Source organism: Lepidochelys kempii, chromosome 2 (genome assembly GCF_965140265.1).
Source record: "Lepidochelys kempii isolate rLepKem1 chromosome 2, rLepKem1.hap2, whole genome shotgun sequence".
Taxonomy (NCBI): domain Eukaryota; kingdom Metazoa; phylum Chordata; order Testudines; family Cheloniidae; genus Lepidochelys; species Lepidochelys kempii.
In genome coordinates this window covers 254394839-254412849 of record NC_133257.1, presented here as the reverse complement: position 1 = coordinate 254412849, position 18011 = coordinate 254394839, and the positions used below count along the sequence as shown (strand labels likewise).

Here is an 18011-nt window from a genome sequence, read left to right as displayed (position 1 = left end):
AAGGAACTGGATATGTTTAGTTTGGAAAAGAGAAGATTAAGGAGGGACATGATAGCAGTCTTCTCATACCTGAAAGGCTGCCATAAAAAAGATGGAGAAAAGTTGTTCTCTCTTGCCACAGAGGGCAGGACAAGAGGCAAGGGGTTCAGACTACAGCACAGCAGATTTAAATTAAATATTAGGAAAAACTTCCTAACTGAGAACAGTAGGACAATGGAGTAGACTGCCGAGGGAGGTTATTGAAGCTTCTTCACAGAAGGTTTTCAAAGGGAGACTGGCTAGCTATTTGTCCTGGATGGTTTGGACACAGCAACTCCTGCATCTTGGCAGGGGGTTAGACTAGATGACCCTTGAGGTCCCTTCGAACCCTTTGAGTCTGTGTCTCCACTAAAGCACACTTCCCTCCAGAACCTGGAATGGATTCCCGAGTTTCACCATTTCTCTTCTGCCAGCAAATATCCATGAAACTCCCTGACAAACTGTGTCTCACGCCCTCCGATGGTTCACACAGAGAATGACAACCTATTATTACTGTCAGTTACACTGATAGCTCAAGTGGCAGAGGTTTATGCAGTAGATCTAAAGGTTCCGACCCTCCTGATGAACCACGTGGGTGTCAATATGCTGCCATATGATGGAATTTATGTCCTTTCAGTTTGCTTTTTAAAAAAAAAACTAGGAAATTACACACACAAAAACCAAATTAAAAGAAGGTTTCTAAGGTTGCAAAGCCAAGCACTCAAAAGTTAGAAAATGCCAGAATTAAAATTGCCTGAGCAACGATTACTTAGCACCTTATAGGTATGCTATCATGGTACAGTCTTTAGTTACATGATCATATACTAATTTTTCCAAAGGCCTCAGGCCTCATTCAGTGCCCAATATGGACCTGTTCAGGGGAGGAATCATGGTTGTGTACTAAAGGCAGATGTTACCTGTAGGATACCTGCTTCATTTATTACAGAAGTTGGAAGGTGTACAGTGAATGAGACAGGGCTGCAGGAAGAGAAAGGAAGGTCTAATGGTTATGGCAGCTGCACACTGCCCCATGTAACTGGAGTCTATCGCTGCCTCTACCACAGAGTTCCTATGTGAGGTTAGTCAAGTCACTTAAGCCAAAATGTTCGCAGGTGGCCTCTAATTCTGTGTTTTTCATTTTCTTGGGTGCCCAATTTCAGAACCTGAGATCTAATTTGCAGAAGTGCTGAGCGCTCACAGCTACATCTAAGTCAATGGGAGCTGTTCTTTACACATAAAAAGTGCAATATAATTTTAGGTTTCAGAGTAGCACCCGTGTTAGTCTGTATTCGCAAAAAGAAAAGGAGTACTTGTGGCACCTTAGAGACTAACAAATTTATTTGAGCATAAGCTTTCATGAGCTACAGCTCACTTCATCGGAAAGTACTCTAAAAAATCAGGTCCTAGTCATCTCAAATTGGGCACCTAATATTAGTGGATACTTTTGACCTTAATCCCTTTGGGCCTAGTCTGCTGTCTGTAAAATGGAGTTAACAACAATAACTGTTATAAATATTATATATTGTTGTATATATATATATACTGTTATATATTATTATATATATTATATATTATATATATAACAATAACAATAATATAATAATAATAATTTCCTGATGCTCACAAACCAGGAAGAATTAGTAGGGGAAGCAAAAGTGGATGGGAACCTGGGAGGCAGTGACCATGAGATGGTTGAGTTCAGGATCCTGACACAAGGAAGAAAGGAGAGCAGCGGAATATGGACCCTGGACTTCAGAAAAGCAGACTTTGACAACCTCAGGGAACTGATGGGCAGGATCCCCTGGGAGAACAACATGAGGGGGAAAAGGAGTCCAGAAGAGCTGGCTGTATTTTAAAGAATCCTTATTGAGATTACAGGGACAAACCATCCCAATGTGTAGAAAGAATAGTAAATATGGCAGGCGACCAGCTTGGCTTAACAGTGAAATCCTTGCTGATCTTAAACACAAAAAAGAAGCTTACAAGAAGTGGAAGACTGGACAAATGACCAGGGAGGAGTATAAAAATGGATAGAAAGTTGGCTAGATTGTCAGGCTCAACGGGTAGCGATTAATGGCTCCATGTTTAGTTGGCAGCCGGTATCAAGTGGAGTGCCCCAAGGGTCAGCCCTGGGGCTGGTTTTGTTCAATATCTTCATTAATGTTCTGGAGGATGGTGTGGATTGCACCCTCAGCAAGTTTACAGATGACACTAGAAGGCCAATGGCATTTTGGGCTGTAGAAGTAAGGGCACTGCCAGCAGATTGAGGGATGTGATCGTTCCCCTCTATTGGGCATTGGTGAGGCTTCATCTGGAGTACTGTGTCCAGTTTTGGGCCCCACACTACAAGAAGGATGTGGAAAAATTGGAAAGCGTCCAGCAGAGGACAACAAAAATTATTAGGGGGCTGGAGCACATGACTTATGAGGAGAGGCTGAGGAAACTGGAATTATTTAGTCTGCGGAAGAGAAGAATGAGGGGGATTTGATAGCCACTTTCAACTACCTGAAAGGAGGTTCCAAAGAGGATGGATCTAGACTTCTTCTCAGTGGTAGCAGATGACAGAACAAGGAGTAATAGTCTCAAGTTGCAGTTGGGGAGGTTTAGGTTGGATATTAGGAAAAACTTTTTCACTGGGAAGGTGGTGAAGCACTGGAATGGGTTACCTAGGGAGGTGGTGGAATCTCCTTCCTTAGAGGTTTTTAAGGTCAGGCTTGACAAAGCCCTGGCTGGGATGATTTAGTTGAAGATTGGTCCTGCTTTGAGCAGGGATTGGACTAGATGACCTCCTGAGGTCCCTTCCAACCCTGATATTCTATGATTCTATGTAGTGAATATGATGTTATTATTCAATATTTGTGAAGAACTCAGACTACAGTGATGTGCACCACAGAAAAGCCCATGAGGAAATTAATAATTCTGTCTTCAGAACAGGGTTTGAATAGTGTACAGTAAATAAGGCTTAGGCCCACACATTGATCATCTAATTAAAGACTGTATCATAACTAAGGATAAGATCAGGTCATGGAGGTCATAGATTCTGTGACTTTCGTAGACCTCCATGACAATTTCCACTTCAGCCCCGGAGATGTGGGGCTGGAGCTCCCAGCAGGTTCCAGAGCTCCCAGCCACCATCACAGCAGGTGCTGGACTCTGTGTCCTACGTCACATCATCCTCCCCCACTCAGGCTTTAGTTGTCCCCCTCCGTCTCACCCCACCTTTATTTTTAGGAAAAGTCACAGACAGGTCACGGGCTTCCGTGAATTTTTGTTTCTTGCCCGTGACCTGTCTGTTATTTTTAGTAAAAGTTATGGTGACAAAATCTTTGCCTACATCATACTACATCTGCACAAGGAAGCCCAATTAAGGTTGTGCAGGCATTAGTATTTCATAATTTCTGAGTGCTTGACTTAGCAAATATAACAATATTCTTTTTAAACACATTTTTTGTGTGTTACATTAAATACAGCTTATCCACAACTGTTTGAAGATTTAATTTCTCCTGACAATCCCTGTGGAGGGCTATTCTGTCTAGGTAACCTAATCTCTGTGCCTTGTAGAGAACTCCTTGTAGCACTCAGTGGAGAAAGGAATGAAGAAAGAAATTTTAACATTCTACCTGTGAAGACCAAAAAGATAAGGAACTCTGCTGCTGTTTTAATCAGGCACCTTATTTTCTCTGTACATACATACAGCTGATGTTCAGTAACCAACCACATCTCCTTTGTGAAATAAAGCAGTGCCTAAATGTGCCCTTTCCAATTTCTGTTTCTTTATGCCTTTTGTAGCATTGCCACTACCTGGTTTACAATGGCGTACCCACACTTGGAAGGGGCTCCGGCACCTGGACCTTGGCCCTAACCCCCTTCCCTCCCCCCAACTCCGCCTGTGCTCTGCCTTAAGGCCCTACCCCCGCTCAGCCTCTTCCCCCAAAAGGTCCTGCTTGCCGCTTGCTCCTCTCAGACCCCTCCCCTCCTTGCTCCTCTCCGTCCCCTGCCCTCCCATGAGAGGGTGCGGAGTGCAGGTGGAGTGGGGTACAGGGCCACGGTCCAGGTGCCGGAGCCCACAAAAGATTAATCTGGCCTTGAGTATTGCTAATACTGCCAGTTCAATCATCATGAGACAAACCAATATTGAGAAAGTTGGCAGCACCGCTTTTGTCAGTGCCATGACTCCATCTCTGCTTGATCTTACTGCCCTATAAGAGATCAATAATCCACGCATTTCTGAGCCCCTCTCTCTCTTCAGTCTACTTCAGCTCAGCATGACTTCTGATGCTACTTTTTTATTTTGATGTCTCCAGGACTCTACTTTCTGAGTTTTAATCTTAACACTGTTACCACTCCTTTCTCCATTTCTTATTCACAACTAGTAGTTCACTCTCTCCTGGACTCACATGTGCGTGAACATACACACGAACACACTTTCTGCTGGGTAATTCCATTAAGGTTACAACCTTGGCTCTATTCTCCAGCATCACCCTCAGAGATGTCCGAGTTAGCCTCAAAGTTAGGAGAGATCAGAGAGAAGTACAAGAAAAAAAAAAGCTTTGGATATCAGCTGCATAAAAGTAATACTGATACTCCCTGACTACACTGTAACTTCTTTTCTCCTAAATGCTTCAAAGATTAAAGTCAGAAATCCTGAAGGCATCCACTACTCCAGACTTTGTCTACTTACACTTACTGACAAGGGTAAAGTGAATCTCCCACCTGCAGAACAATGCCAATGTTTTGGCATTACTTCGACATTGCCCTTGCCGCTACTTTTTCATGCTCTGATCAATTTCTGCCTTCTCTGTTACAATACTTTCTTCCATGGTTTCCCTGAGACCTCAAATTTCTAAGCTTTAGGAGGGGTATAAATGTTTCCTACAGAAAAAAAAATAATCTGGATGAAACTTCAAAACTGCCCTCCTAGTTTTCAAGTTTCCATTGATTCACAATCCACCCTAGCCCCTCTGGCCTTATATTCTCCTTCTCCCTAAATCTTGGAATGTTTTCTCTCTCTGCATGCTGGGTGGGACACTACAGAATTGAGGGTCAATATTTACTGTATTCAGCTTCATCTATCCGGAATTCTTTCTAACAGAAAGGAGTGGAGCCACTCAAAAGCTATTCCCTCTAACCCTGCCAGGAAGAGGTGTCACCACCACTCGTGGACAATGATATGGAAGACAGATAAAAAACAGCAGTTTTTCTTTAGTTGTGCCTTGATTTTAGATGGGTACAGGATTAGATTAAGCAATAAAAATAAATTGACATTTGATTTTTGTCCACTGCCAGGAGGAGACCACCCAATTTTGCCGTCAATGCAATGTCCATACTACATCCAGGCCTAAAACCAAACTATCTGGGATCAAGGAAACCTGCGGACTCCAGATACTTGCCTTGCCAGCACCTTCTCAATACATTTTTCCCCCTAAAAAAAGATCTGAGAAAAACTTTCCAGCTACTGCCCTATCAGTATCATGAGATGGTTTCTTGAGCAAGGTTATAAGATTCTGCTCTCTCTCTCTCTCTCTCTCTCACACCCACACCCTTTTCATTTTTATTGATATATCAGTGTAGCTCCCAAGATATTTCCCTTCTACCAGAAGTTTGTGACCATGTAAAATCTGTGAAGGTGGGCAAGGTAGGCAATTAAGGCATTAGCCTTTTGTATCTGGGGGCACAGGTGCAAACTCTGACAAGGTGGAAGTGAAATGAGTTTGGTTATTTTTAATTCAAGTCTGTCAAAAACATATCTCCATATCATAAAGGCTCCTTAAACTAATATGACACCTTCTGCAACAAACAGAGGCCCACTACTGGGCTAACTAGCTGCGCTGAAGGCTTGGCTAGAGGAGTATTGCCAAGTTCCATGACATTGTTCCAGTGGTGCCTGCCCATGATAGGCCTTGTTCTTGTTAGTGTCATAGGACTGTTACTGTTATTGGCACTCGTAATTTACAGGTACCCAAAATGTAGGAAAAAAGTAAAATACAGTTAACATTTATTTGCATGTTAGAGACTTCGAAAAGTAAAAGTAGGATTATGACATACAAGATAAAATTTAAAAAAAAAAAAACAAAAAAAAACCAAACAGATTCCTAAAAATGTAAAAAAATATCCTCTGAAACCTTTGAAGTACTGTTAGACCATTGTTATATATAACACGTTTTATTTCTCACCAGAAAGGCTTTACTAGTGGATGTAGTGTATCTGCTTGTATACAAACCCCCAAACTTTTACATTTAAATAATTAATATTTTGCAATTCTGAATTTTTCCTGTGTTGTGTGACAACGGAGGATGACACTTACGAAACATGCTTTTCCACCCCCAGTTCCCTGCAGACTAATTAAATCATCAGTCTCAAATATAGCAGCTGCCCACAAGGTTTCTGCTAATGCTTTAAAGCACCAGCACTGTCCCAAGCCTGTTCTCCCAGCATTCTCTGAACCATTACTCAACTCTTAGCCCTTCCCCCACCACTGACTCAGCACCCATCTGTCACTTACTAACCTGGTTTTGGCTTCAACACCAACAGAGGCAGTGGAGCTTGCAGACTCCTCAGATACTGAGCGCTGAAGAATTGGTGTTAGCTGCTTGTTGCTGTCCACTTCAGCTTGGGCATCCTCCTCTGCAGATTGTTCTTTGACTTCTGTTTCACAAGAAAGAAGACTGCTAAGATTCCATTTGTGTGGCTATAAAAATCACTGTTTACATTTTCCCCTTTAATGTAAATGTTTTCAAATAGGTTAGTCAGAGTAATAACTCTATTAGAAAAGAAATATTTAAGTAGGGAAGTATCATTCCTCTTCACATCTACCTAAAGTGAGAACTTTAATATCTGCCTAAAGTCTGTATAATGGCTCAAAAATGAAATAATAGGAGTCCATAATTATTGTCCTTGGACATAAAAATATGTTCACTCTAATTGACACCTTTTTCATATTTGAGTGTTGGTACTTAAGCAGTTTGTGCGAGAACAAAAGGTTTGTTTCACCTAAGCAGGGAGAGAGGAATGGTCAAGTGTGGATGGGTAAATATTTTATGACACACAAATCTATGTTAAAAAAATGTTACTTAAAGTTCAAAATCAAGTGCTTGAAAGTTAGGAAATGCCAGATTCACAGTTGCCCATGTACCTTTAATTCTTCCCCCTTGTGTTTCCATCCCATGCTCTGAATGAGGCAGGGGTCCTATGGAAAAATAGCATCTTAGAAATGAGGGGCTGGAAGGGACCTCAAGAGGTCATCATGCCAAGCCCCCGACACCGAGGCCAGGACCAAGTTAACCTAGACCATCCCTGACAGGTATTTGTCCAGCCTGTTTTTAAAACCCTTCAGTGATGGGAATTCCACAACCTCCTTTGAAAGCGGTAAAGCGTAGAGCTTAAGTACCCGTATAGTTAAAAAGTTTTTCCTAATAGCTAACCTAAATCTCCCTTGCTGCAATTTAACCCCATTACTTCTTGTCCTACCTGCAGTGGACATGGAGAACAATTCACCATCCTCCTCTTTATAACAGCCCAGGGGAGGCAGTGAAGGCAAGCAGGGGCACAGGCCCCCCCCCCAGTAATCATCCGGGACACAGAACTTCTCTACCCCAGTGCTGCGGAGGCAGGGAAGATAAAGCTCCTGCTGGGACTGAGGCGAGGGCCATGTGAAGGGAGGGAAGATCGGGCCAGGGCCAGGTGGAGGGAGAGAGGGAAGATCGAGCTTGTCCTGGGGCGGGTCAGGAGAGGAGAAAGTGAGCTCCCCACATGGCTGGCAGCAAGGGGGGGGCAGTGAGTTTCTGTGCCCCCCCCAAAAAGGGGTCAAATGTAAATTCCTGTGCATGCCCCTGTAAGAGCCCTTAACACAGGGGTGGCCAACCTGTGGCTCCGGAGCCACATGCGGCTCCTCGTATAGGCACTGACTCGGACGGTGGAGCTACAGGGGCCAACTTTCCAATGTGCCGGGGGTGCTCACTGCTCAACCCCTTCCTGCCCCTCCCCTGAACCTGCTATGCCCTCACTCCTCCGTCTCCAAGTCTCCTGCACCCACAAAACAGCTGATCAGGAGGCACGGGGAAGGATGGGGAGGCACTCATCGGCAGGCCTGCCCCTGGAAGGGAGGCGGGGAGCAGATTGGGGGCTGCTGACATATTACTGTGGCTCTTTGGCAATGTACATTGGTAAATTCTGGCTCCTTCTCAGGCTCAGCTTGGCCACCCCTGCCTCAACACATATGAAAACCTGTTATCAGGTCCTCACTCAGTCTTCTTTTCTCAAGACTACACATGCTCAGGTTTTTTTTTTTTTAAACTTTTCCTCATAGGTCAAGTTTTCTAAACCTTTTATCATTTCTGCTCTCTCCTCTGGACTGTCTCCAATTTGTCCTCACCTCTCCTAAAAGTGTGGTGCCCAGAACTGGACACAGTACTCCAGTTGAGGCCTCACCAATGCCAAGTAGAGCAGGACAATTACCTCCCGTGTTTCCCATACAACCATCCTGTTAATACATCACAGGATGGTATTAACCTTTTTTTGCAACTGCATCATACCATTGACTCTCATATAACTATAACGCCCAGGTCCTTTTCAGCAGTATTCCTGCCTACTGACTTATTCCCAATTTTGTGGTTGTGCATTTGATTTCTCCTTCCCAAGTGAAGTACTTTGTACTTGTCTTTATTGAGTTTCATCTTGTTACTCTCAGAACAATTCTCTAATAGTCTTTAATTACATCATCACAGTCTGTCATTATGCATACACATAAGGAGGCCAAACTGAGGTTGTGTGGCAATCAAATCTGGCATTTCCTAACTTTCAAGTGCTTGACTTTGGAACCTGAATAACCGTTTTCAATAAGAAGTCTCTATGTGTGTAATCTCAGAGTTTTTATTATAATAATTATTTTTAAAGAAAAGGTAAAAAAAAATCTATTATGTACAAGTGTAACATTCCTCTGCCCCTAGGAATCACCAGCAGAGTCTGAACTGGAACACTTTAGCACCACAGCACAGACTGTTACTATGTGAGCTAATGACTGACTCCTTTAACTGTCAGCAGGACAAGGATACAGGAGAACCACTAAGATATGAGCATCAGCATTATGGACTGACCAGCCAATCGGACACCATGTGAAACCAGAAGGAACCAATGAGGCAGCAGCAGAGACCAAACAAACAAAAAACAAAAATGCAAATACTGTTCTGTACAGTGCCTGTATCACATTTTAACGGTAGGCACTTCTGGGCTGCCTGTCCTCACCCCATCCCTCCTGCGGGGCTGCCACTTGCAGCTAAGAGGTGAAGATGTTGGGGCTGCCAGCCCAAGGCAGCCAAAGCTGGAAGAGTAGGAGCAACGCTGGGTTCTGTGCTGCTTTCAGCCTCCCCCACCCTCTCCCCTCCCCAGCCAGGAGGGGGAGGCGCTGTTTTCACACATACCCTTCCCCAGCCAGGAGAAGGATGCACTATTGGAAGCTACCTGTGCTGAGGAGGGAAATCGGCTGCTGCTGGGCTTTGTTCAGAGTTACAGACAACCTCCATTCTTGAGGTGTCTGTAACTTTGAGGTTCTTCTGTACTTTCCCAGAGTGGGAGGATGGGTCTCGGGGTCCCTCCCTCTGCATTGAAATAATTTTTAAAACTAGCTCTGCCAAATCTGAATGGAATTTCATGGGAGGAAGAAAAGGCACTTCTGTTGCCCCAGGGAATTTCCCCTGCTGAAATCAAAGGCCAGATGCGAAAAATGGAGACGAGAGGATTCTTGGGTATAGGGACTTTTCTACTGTATGTTTATAGCGTGCCTAAGCACAATGGTCCCCTAATCTGGTTGGGGTTTCTGGGTGCTACCGTAATTCAAATAAATAAAAATAATAATGGCAGCAATGCACTTTGACCTCGCACAGACAAAAGCTATAGATTAAGTATGGAGGCAAGTCACTTAACAGGATCTACATAATGCTTAGATAAAATTTAACAATTTGCAAGTTGGGGAGGCAGAAGTCACCTGAACCATCTGATTTCAGTTAACTGCTCATCATGGTAATTGTGCTCTCCTGACACACTTTTTATTAGACTTCAGGTTGAAAAGACAAATTATAGGTTTTACAAAATTATGAAGTTCATTGGAAAGTTTTCATGTGGGAAAAATCTTTAAGATCCATTATAAAAGGGCTTTAATATACCACAGTGTTCAGAACTCTCCCCTCAGAGAGTTGCTTTTACTCCGCCTGCCATAGCAGAACAGACTAGTCACTCCTTACACAAAACAAACAAAGTTAAATTTTGACAGAATTTATCATGCAAGATTTTTAGTTAGTGTATTATCAACGGCTCTGCTATGTATCTCTCATTGTAGCACTCATTCGTGTTTTTCACATTTGTTATTTTCAAATTATGCTGTTTCTTCCTCCTATGCGAGCTCCCTAGATACAGAGACAAGAGTCTTGAGGGCCATGGTTTGAGCCAAGCAGGCCTTCTGGGGAATTCCTGCACTCAAAGCCAGTTCTCCCTGTCCTCCATGCCACTTCTAGGGGAGCGCGTCCCTTGGGGGCTGTACTGTGCAAAATGGAGGAGGAGGAGCAAATGAATGATGGCTGGAAAGCTACTAACTGACAAAACATTTCTTTGTGGGAGCATAGTGATTAAAAGGTATCTTCTGATGTTATATTACTAACCTCCCTTCTTCTGGATCTCAGGGACCCAAGAGAGAAAACAGGAGGTGCTTCTCTGGAGGCTGCCTGAGCAAGCTCACAGCAAAGTAGATCCATTTTACACACGCACAACCCTTTAAAAGCAGACTTTTCAGCACCATCCCAACTACTACCTTTGCCTTTAAAGAAAAACAAACAAAAACAAACCCCCCCAGAGCTGGGGAACAAAACAAAGAAAAAGATCTGTATTCTGGAAGTTTACTTTTGACTAATATTTTTTAAAAATGTAATGTTAAAAATATTCCAATTGAAAGTATTGTAAAGCCTCTACAAAAAAAGAAACATTTAAAAACTTGTTAAATAATGTTTAATAATAATAATAGAGTGTTTAAACAATTTTTTTAACAGTTTAAGAATAAAAGTTTTATTGCTATTTAGATGAGCACTGAATTGTTAATAAATACAGGCGCAGGTGGCTGTTCTCAGGCCTACATGCAGCCAGTACAGAACAGGTAGAAACAGCCTGATGGGACAAGGCCAATGCAGTCTGAGCTGCCAGACCTGTCACTGAAGGGTACACAGAAGCACTGGACAGATTACAGTAGGAGCGCTAACTGTATGCTCGAACTGCAGTGCTCTCACTTGCTGTCCACACTGGCTGTGACTTGCTGCAGGAAACAACGATGGCAAGACTTTTTCAAAACAAGTGTAACTGCAACAGCGGTATGAATACCTATGCATGGCTGCAAGAAGTTATGTTTAGGGCAAGGTGTTTTACAGGCATGCTAAAGGATTACCATACTGTTAGTAATACCCCAAATGCTCTAGGGTAAACAAGCTGTTTGACAGGTGAAGATGGTGTAGCAGCAGTAATGACAAGGATTCCTGATGCTGAATTTAAATGTGAGCACCTGGAAACAGGAAGGTAAGGTGGCACCCAGTGACCAAGCAACTCTCCATGGAACACCAGCAAGCATTCTGGGCATTGAGAAACCACTGCACTAAATCCCAGTATATTAGTGTGCATGGATGGGGACATGTTTGCTGATAGCTACTGCTATATTTGAGTTTGAAAAGTAGTTTCTAGCCAAGGAAATTACAAACTTTTTTTTTTTTTTTAAAAGAGCACAGTTAACGGGGTGCGGTGCAGGGGTTAAAGATCAAAACTTGGCATGAATGGTCCTCTGTGAGGACCAATTTTTGTTCAACAAAGGAATGCCTTTTTATTTCAAGGAAATGCTTGAAATTTGTGAATATTTATTCATAGAATCCTAGACTATCAGGGTTGGAAGGGACCTCAGGAGGTCATCTAGTCCAACCCCCTGCTCAAAGCAGGACCAATCCCCAATTTTTGCCCCAAATGGCCCCCTAAGGATTGAACTCACAACCCTGGGTTGAGCAGGCCAATGCTCAAACCACTGATCTATCCCTCCCCCCACATTATTCAGACACAGCAACAAACAATTAAATCTACAAGCACATCTGCAACCATTTTTCTTGAAGGACTGCTAATACTAAGTTTTCATTTTTTTAAAATAGCCTAAATTTCTCTTCCCCCCCCCCCCCCCCCCCCCACTGGAAAAACATGGCTTTCACTCACAATGTATAATAATGTACTATTGCCCTGTTAATCCAGCATAGCAGTATGAATTAACTAACTTTATTTGGAAATGAAAAATTATTTCTCCATTTATGTGCATTTAAATTTGTAAGCTTTAATATATTGTATTAAAACATATGTTTGCATTTAACAAACACACACATTATTTAGCCAGCCAATACAGCATACCTTAGTGTAAATTTCCCACCAGTCATGAAATAAAACTTTTTTCTCTGTTTCACACCACTCAAACTATAGTTTAGTTTTTGGTAGATCCTAAGCACAAATTTTCATCTTGTGCAAATCCGTTGATCCCAGCAAGGTGAAGTTTTTAGGATTCTTTTCCAAATACATATTTGGATACCTTGTAATTATAAATTTTTATTATTCATATGCTTGCTTAAAACAGCACTGGAATAAAGAAAAAGGTTCCAACTATCCACTTTCAGATTTTGTTTATACTTTGATGAATGACTAGAACATGTCAACTTCATTAAAAATAATCTATTAAAAACTCATCCATTTAACCCTCACCCATAACAAGTTTAAATTTAACAACAAACATTTTGTCCAAACCATGGGAACAGCCACAGGCACTAGGATGGCTCCCCAGTATGCCAAATCCCTCATGGGCCACCTTGAGGAAGAATTTCTGAACAAATGCACCACAAAGTTTATGACACATCTGAGATACATCAATGATATTTTCATCCTCTGAACAGAAAAACTCCCCCACAGATTTCCACCACAACTTCAACAACCACCACAAATCCATTAAACTCTCTGTAGAACACTCTCACAGTAGCACCAACTTCCTGGATACCACCATCAGCTTCAAGAATGGAACCCTGTGACTACTATATAAAAGAAACCTACAGATCACCACACCTATCTTCACAGATCCAGTAATCACACCAACAAATGTGTTATCGACGGCCAGGTGCTCAGATACCACAGAATATGCTCTGAAGAGGAAGTCCGGGATATAGACTTAACACACTTAAAATTGCCTTCACCAAACAAGGACACTTCACCAGAGAAGTAAATCGCATCATGGAATAAGACACCCAAATACCCCAAGAGAATCTGCTTCAATATGGAAATAAATCCCCCTCCAACTGCACAACCCTAGCTGTCACTTTCCACCTCACACTGGAACCCATATGGGGCATCAAACAATTACAACCCATATTCAATGGGGATCACATCCTGAAATAAATCTTTCCCTCTCTTCTGACCTTCAAACAACCCCACAGCCCCTCTAAGCACATCAGAAGCAAGCTCCCCACAGATTAGGATACACCACCTCAAAGCGGTACCAGACCCTGCCAGAACAACAGGTGCAAAACCTGTAGACAATCTCCACTGCTATGATGATCAACACTTCCACAACACACCTTTCAAGATCTATGGGTCCTACACATGCCTATCACAACATGTAGTATACTTCATCCAGTGCAATAAATTCCCCAACAACTATGTGGGTGAAACCAGACAATCCCTGCAATCTCAAATGAACTCTCACAGGAAAATGATAAGAGACAAAAACACCTATTCACCTGTGGATGAACTTTTCACAAAATGATCACTCTATAACTGATCTCTCAATCCTCATCTTCAAAGAAAACTTGCACAAGACAAGTATGACAGTTTAAATTCATAACTTTGCTAGACACTGAAAATCATGAACTGAACAGAGCCACTGGATTTATGGTGTATTACACCAATTTATAACCCTCTAACTCCTCCTGGCACCTTGTCTTTTCTCCCCCCTTCCTTCCTTTCCCTCCTATGACTGGAGGGGTGTTTCCCTTGAATGGTCCTTTGAAATATGTGTTAACTACTTATGCTAAACAATCTGTTCACCTTGTATTTAGCTGTGACAGTACCTTTTCCAGTCCAGAAGAAAAGAGTGCTGTGGAAGCTTGAAAGCTTCCCTCTCTCCCAACAAAAGCTGTTCCAGTATCAGATATCACCTCACCCACCTTCTCTCTTTAGAGATGGGAGATAGCTCAGTGGTTTGAACACTGGCCTGCTAAACCGAGGGTTGTGAGTTCAATCCTTCAGGGGGCCATTTAGGGATCTGGGGGAAAAATTGGGGATTGGTCCTGCTTTGAACAGGGGGTTAGACTAGACAACCTCCTGAGGTCCCTTCCAACTTTCATATTCTATGATTCTTTTGTATGAAAATATTTCAATGCAATTATAATTCCATATTATTAAGATTATGCAGTGCTACCAGAATGCATGACTTTTACAAAAATCAAGACAGGTCTTTGGCTCAGAAAACTTATAATCTAAACAAAACATAAAACAGCAAGTCAAGACAGTCAGTGGTGAGAAGAAAAGTATTAATTCAAAAGGTGCAAAAATGTGGCTTGCAGTCAACCTTCTATTTCACCACATTCAGGATAAGGAGATGCATCTTACAAGTTCCAAAATTCAATGCACTACATACAGCCTGGAGTTGTTGAAGCACACTTCCCCATGACCCATTACTGATATGAAGCACAATACACCAAATCCAGGCCTGGGTAACCTTGCTTTTGGCCAGAGAAGGAGTTTGAGTTTCTTTGTTCCTCAGAACCCATTCAAAAACCTCAAGATTTTTGGCCATATTGTGTCCAAGGGTGGTACACTTGCAGATACAACAACTGTGAAAGTCATGTTCAGTGGAAGAAAGGCAGAAAAATTAGATGGTTCTAGTTCAGAGAGAAAAGCCACAAAGCCAGCCCCACTACTTTCTGGATTTGCTTAGAAGTATGGATTTTACCTAACGAAAAAAATATTTTTGTTCACACAACAGAAGAACCTAGGGGAGTGGGCTAGAGCAGCCAAAAGGAAAATCTCAGGCTTTTAAATGTTCCATTTTCAGTCCCATTTTGAGGGTGCCTCACATCAGCAGCCAAAAAGGAGAAGCAGGCTGCTGAGAAATTCTTGTGCTAATCTAAATCCAAGTACCTCTTGTGGCCCGCTTTGAGTCCTTGTTCTGTTTCTCTTTTCTCCTATTATAAACAAATTCCCAGAACACTTTCCTTAATAGCCAGCTCCCTTGGCTCTGCCAGTTTTTCCACTGGCTGGAAGAAACAAAAATAATTGTATAAAGAATGTATTTCAACACTTCAAAAAAAATACCAAAAACGTCATTGGATCTCTAATTTTACTCCTTATTACATAAAGATACAAGCAACAGAGAGTTCTGTGGCACCTTATAGACTAACAGACGTATTGGAGCATGAGCTTTCGTGGGTGAATACCCACTTGGTCGGATGCATGTAGTGGAAATTTCCAGAGGCAGGTATAAATATGCAAACAAGAATCAGGCTAGGGATAACTGGGTTAGTTCAATCTGGGAGGATGAGGCCCTTTTCTAGCAGTGGAGGTGTGACCACCAAGGGAGGAGAAACTGCTTTTGTAATTGGCGAGCCATTCACCGTCTTTGTTTAATCCTGAGCTGATGGTGTCAAATTTGCAAATGAACTGAAGCTCAGCAGTTTCTCTTTGAAGTTTGGTCCTGAAGTCTTTTTGCTGCAGGATGGCTACCTTTAAATCTGGTGTTGTGTGTCCAGAGAGACTGAAGTGTTCTCCTACAGGTTTTTGTACATTGCCATTCCTAATATCTGATTTGTGTCCATTTATCCTTTTATGTAGGGACTGTCCTGTTTGGCCAATGTGTTAGCAACGCCCTTCTGCTATGTACATGATGGCGTATATTACATTGGTGGACGTGCAGGTGAATGAACCAGTGGTGGTGTGGCTGATCTGGTTAGGTCCTGTGATGGTGTCGCTGGTGTAGATATGTGGGCAGAACTGGCATCAAGGTTTATTGCATGGATTGGTTCCTGAGTTAGAGTTACTACAGTGTGGTGTGTAGTTGCTGGTGAGAATATGCTTCAGGTTGGCAGGTTGTCTGTGGGGGAGGACTTGCCTGCCCCCCCCAAGGCCTGTGAAAGTGAGGGATTGTTGTCCAGGTAGGATTTTAGACAGCTTACAGCCCTTTTTCCGTTGTAGAGAGGTGAAGTATGTAATGTAGATCTCCTGTCTTATTTTAGTAAAGTCTGTTTGTATGGAAGGTTGGTTATTTATGAGCGTCTCCAAGTTGGAGAACTTCTTTTTGATGTTTTCCTGTTTGCTGTATAGGATGCTGATCAGATGGTTCCTCAGTTTCTTTGATAGTGTATGGCATAATCTCCCACTGTGGTCTGTGTAGTATGTAGATAGCAATGGATTTTTCACCTTCAGTCCATTTGGTATGACGTCCATCCATTTGCACTTGGAAAGGAAGATGATATCTGTCTGTACTTGTGCAAGTTTCTTCATGAGGTTGATGGATTTCCACTCCATATGGCTAAATGCAGTGCCTTGCATGGTGTCAAGCTTCAGAGGGGTAGCCGTGTTAGTCTGGATCTGTAAAAGCGGCAAAGAGTCCTGTGGCCCTTTATAGACTAACAGACGTATTGGAGCGTGAGCTTTCATGGATGAATACCCACTTCGTCGGATGCATGCATTCACCCACGGAAGGACTGTAAGCGGTCTAAAATCCTACCTGCCACATGGGGCCACAACAGTGGTACCCCTAACTCACCCAGCAATATAGTCAATCTATCCAGCTACACACACAGCCTGACAGAAGAGTCTGTCCGATCTCGGGGACTCTTTCACCACTCCCACAAACATGATACAGTTCTGTGGTGATCTGGAAGCCTACTTTCACCGTCTCCGACTCAAAGAATACTTTCAATATAACACTGAACAGCACACTGATACAGAAATATCCTCCCACCAACAGCACAAGACAACGAGCTCCACATGGACTCCTCCTGAGGGTCGAAATGACAGTCTGGACCTATACATAGAATGCTTCCGCTGACGTGCACAGGCAGAAATTGTGGAAAAACATCACTTGCCTCATAACCTAAGATATTTGGACTCTCTTCTCAGACCGTACTCCACCAGCACTCCCAGATATCTCCAGTTTCAGAGTAGCAACTGTGTTATTAGGTATTTGCAAAAAGAAAAGGAGTACTTGTGGCACCTTAGAGACTAACAAATTTATTTGAGCATAAGCTTTCCTGAGCTACAGCTCACCTCATCGGATGCATAAAGTGGAAAATACAGTGGGAGACAGGCCAGTCCTTGCCTACAGACAGCCCCCAACCTGAAGCAAATACTCACCAGCAACCACATACCACACAACAGAACCACTAACTCAGGAACCTAGCATTGCAACAAAGCCCGTTGCCAACTGTCCCCACATATCTATTCAGGGGACACCATCATAGGGCCTAATCACATCAGCCACACTATCAGAGGCTCGTTCACCTGCACATCTACCAATGTGATATATGCCATCATGTGCCAGCAATGCCCCTCTGCCATGTACATTGGCCAAACTGGACAGTCTCTACGTAAAAGAATAAATGGACACAAATCAGCTGTCAAGAATTATAACATTCATAAACCAGTCAGAGAACACTTCAATCTCTCTGGTCACTTGATTTCTGATCTAAAAGTGACTATTCTTCAACAAAAAACTTCGAAAACAGACTCCAACGAGAGACTGCTGAATTGGAATTAATTTGCAAATTGGATACAATTAACTTAAACTTGAATAGAGACTGGGAGTGGTTGAGTCATTATACAAAGTAAAACTATTTCCCCTTGTTTATTTCCTCCCCCCGCACTGTTCCTCAGACGTTCTTGTTAACTCCTGGAAATGTGCTGGAAATGTCCCACCTTGATTATCACTTCAAAAGGTTCTCTCTCCC

General features: G+C 42.6%; 1 protein-coding gene across 18 annotated transcripts in view; it reads right to left on the bottom strand.

Annotated features, from left to right (window-relative positions):
• KMT2C (lysine methyltransferase 2C) overlaps nucleotides 1-18011 on the bottom strand; it is a 335375-nt gene that overhangs the window by 224045 nt on the left and 93319 nt on the right. For all 18 annotated transcript variants that reach the window (XM_073334588.1, XM_073334594.1, XM_073334591.1 and 15 more), the window contains one exon: nucleotides 6525-6663. In XM_073334588.1, coding sequence (XP_073190689.1) covers nucleotides 6525-6663 — 139 coding nt within the window. The remainder of the gene's footprint in view (nucleotides 1-6524; nucleotides 6664-18011) is intronic.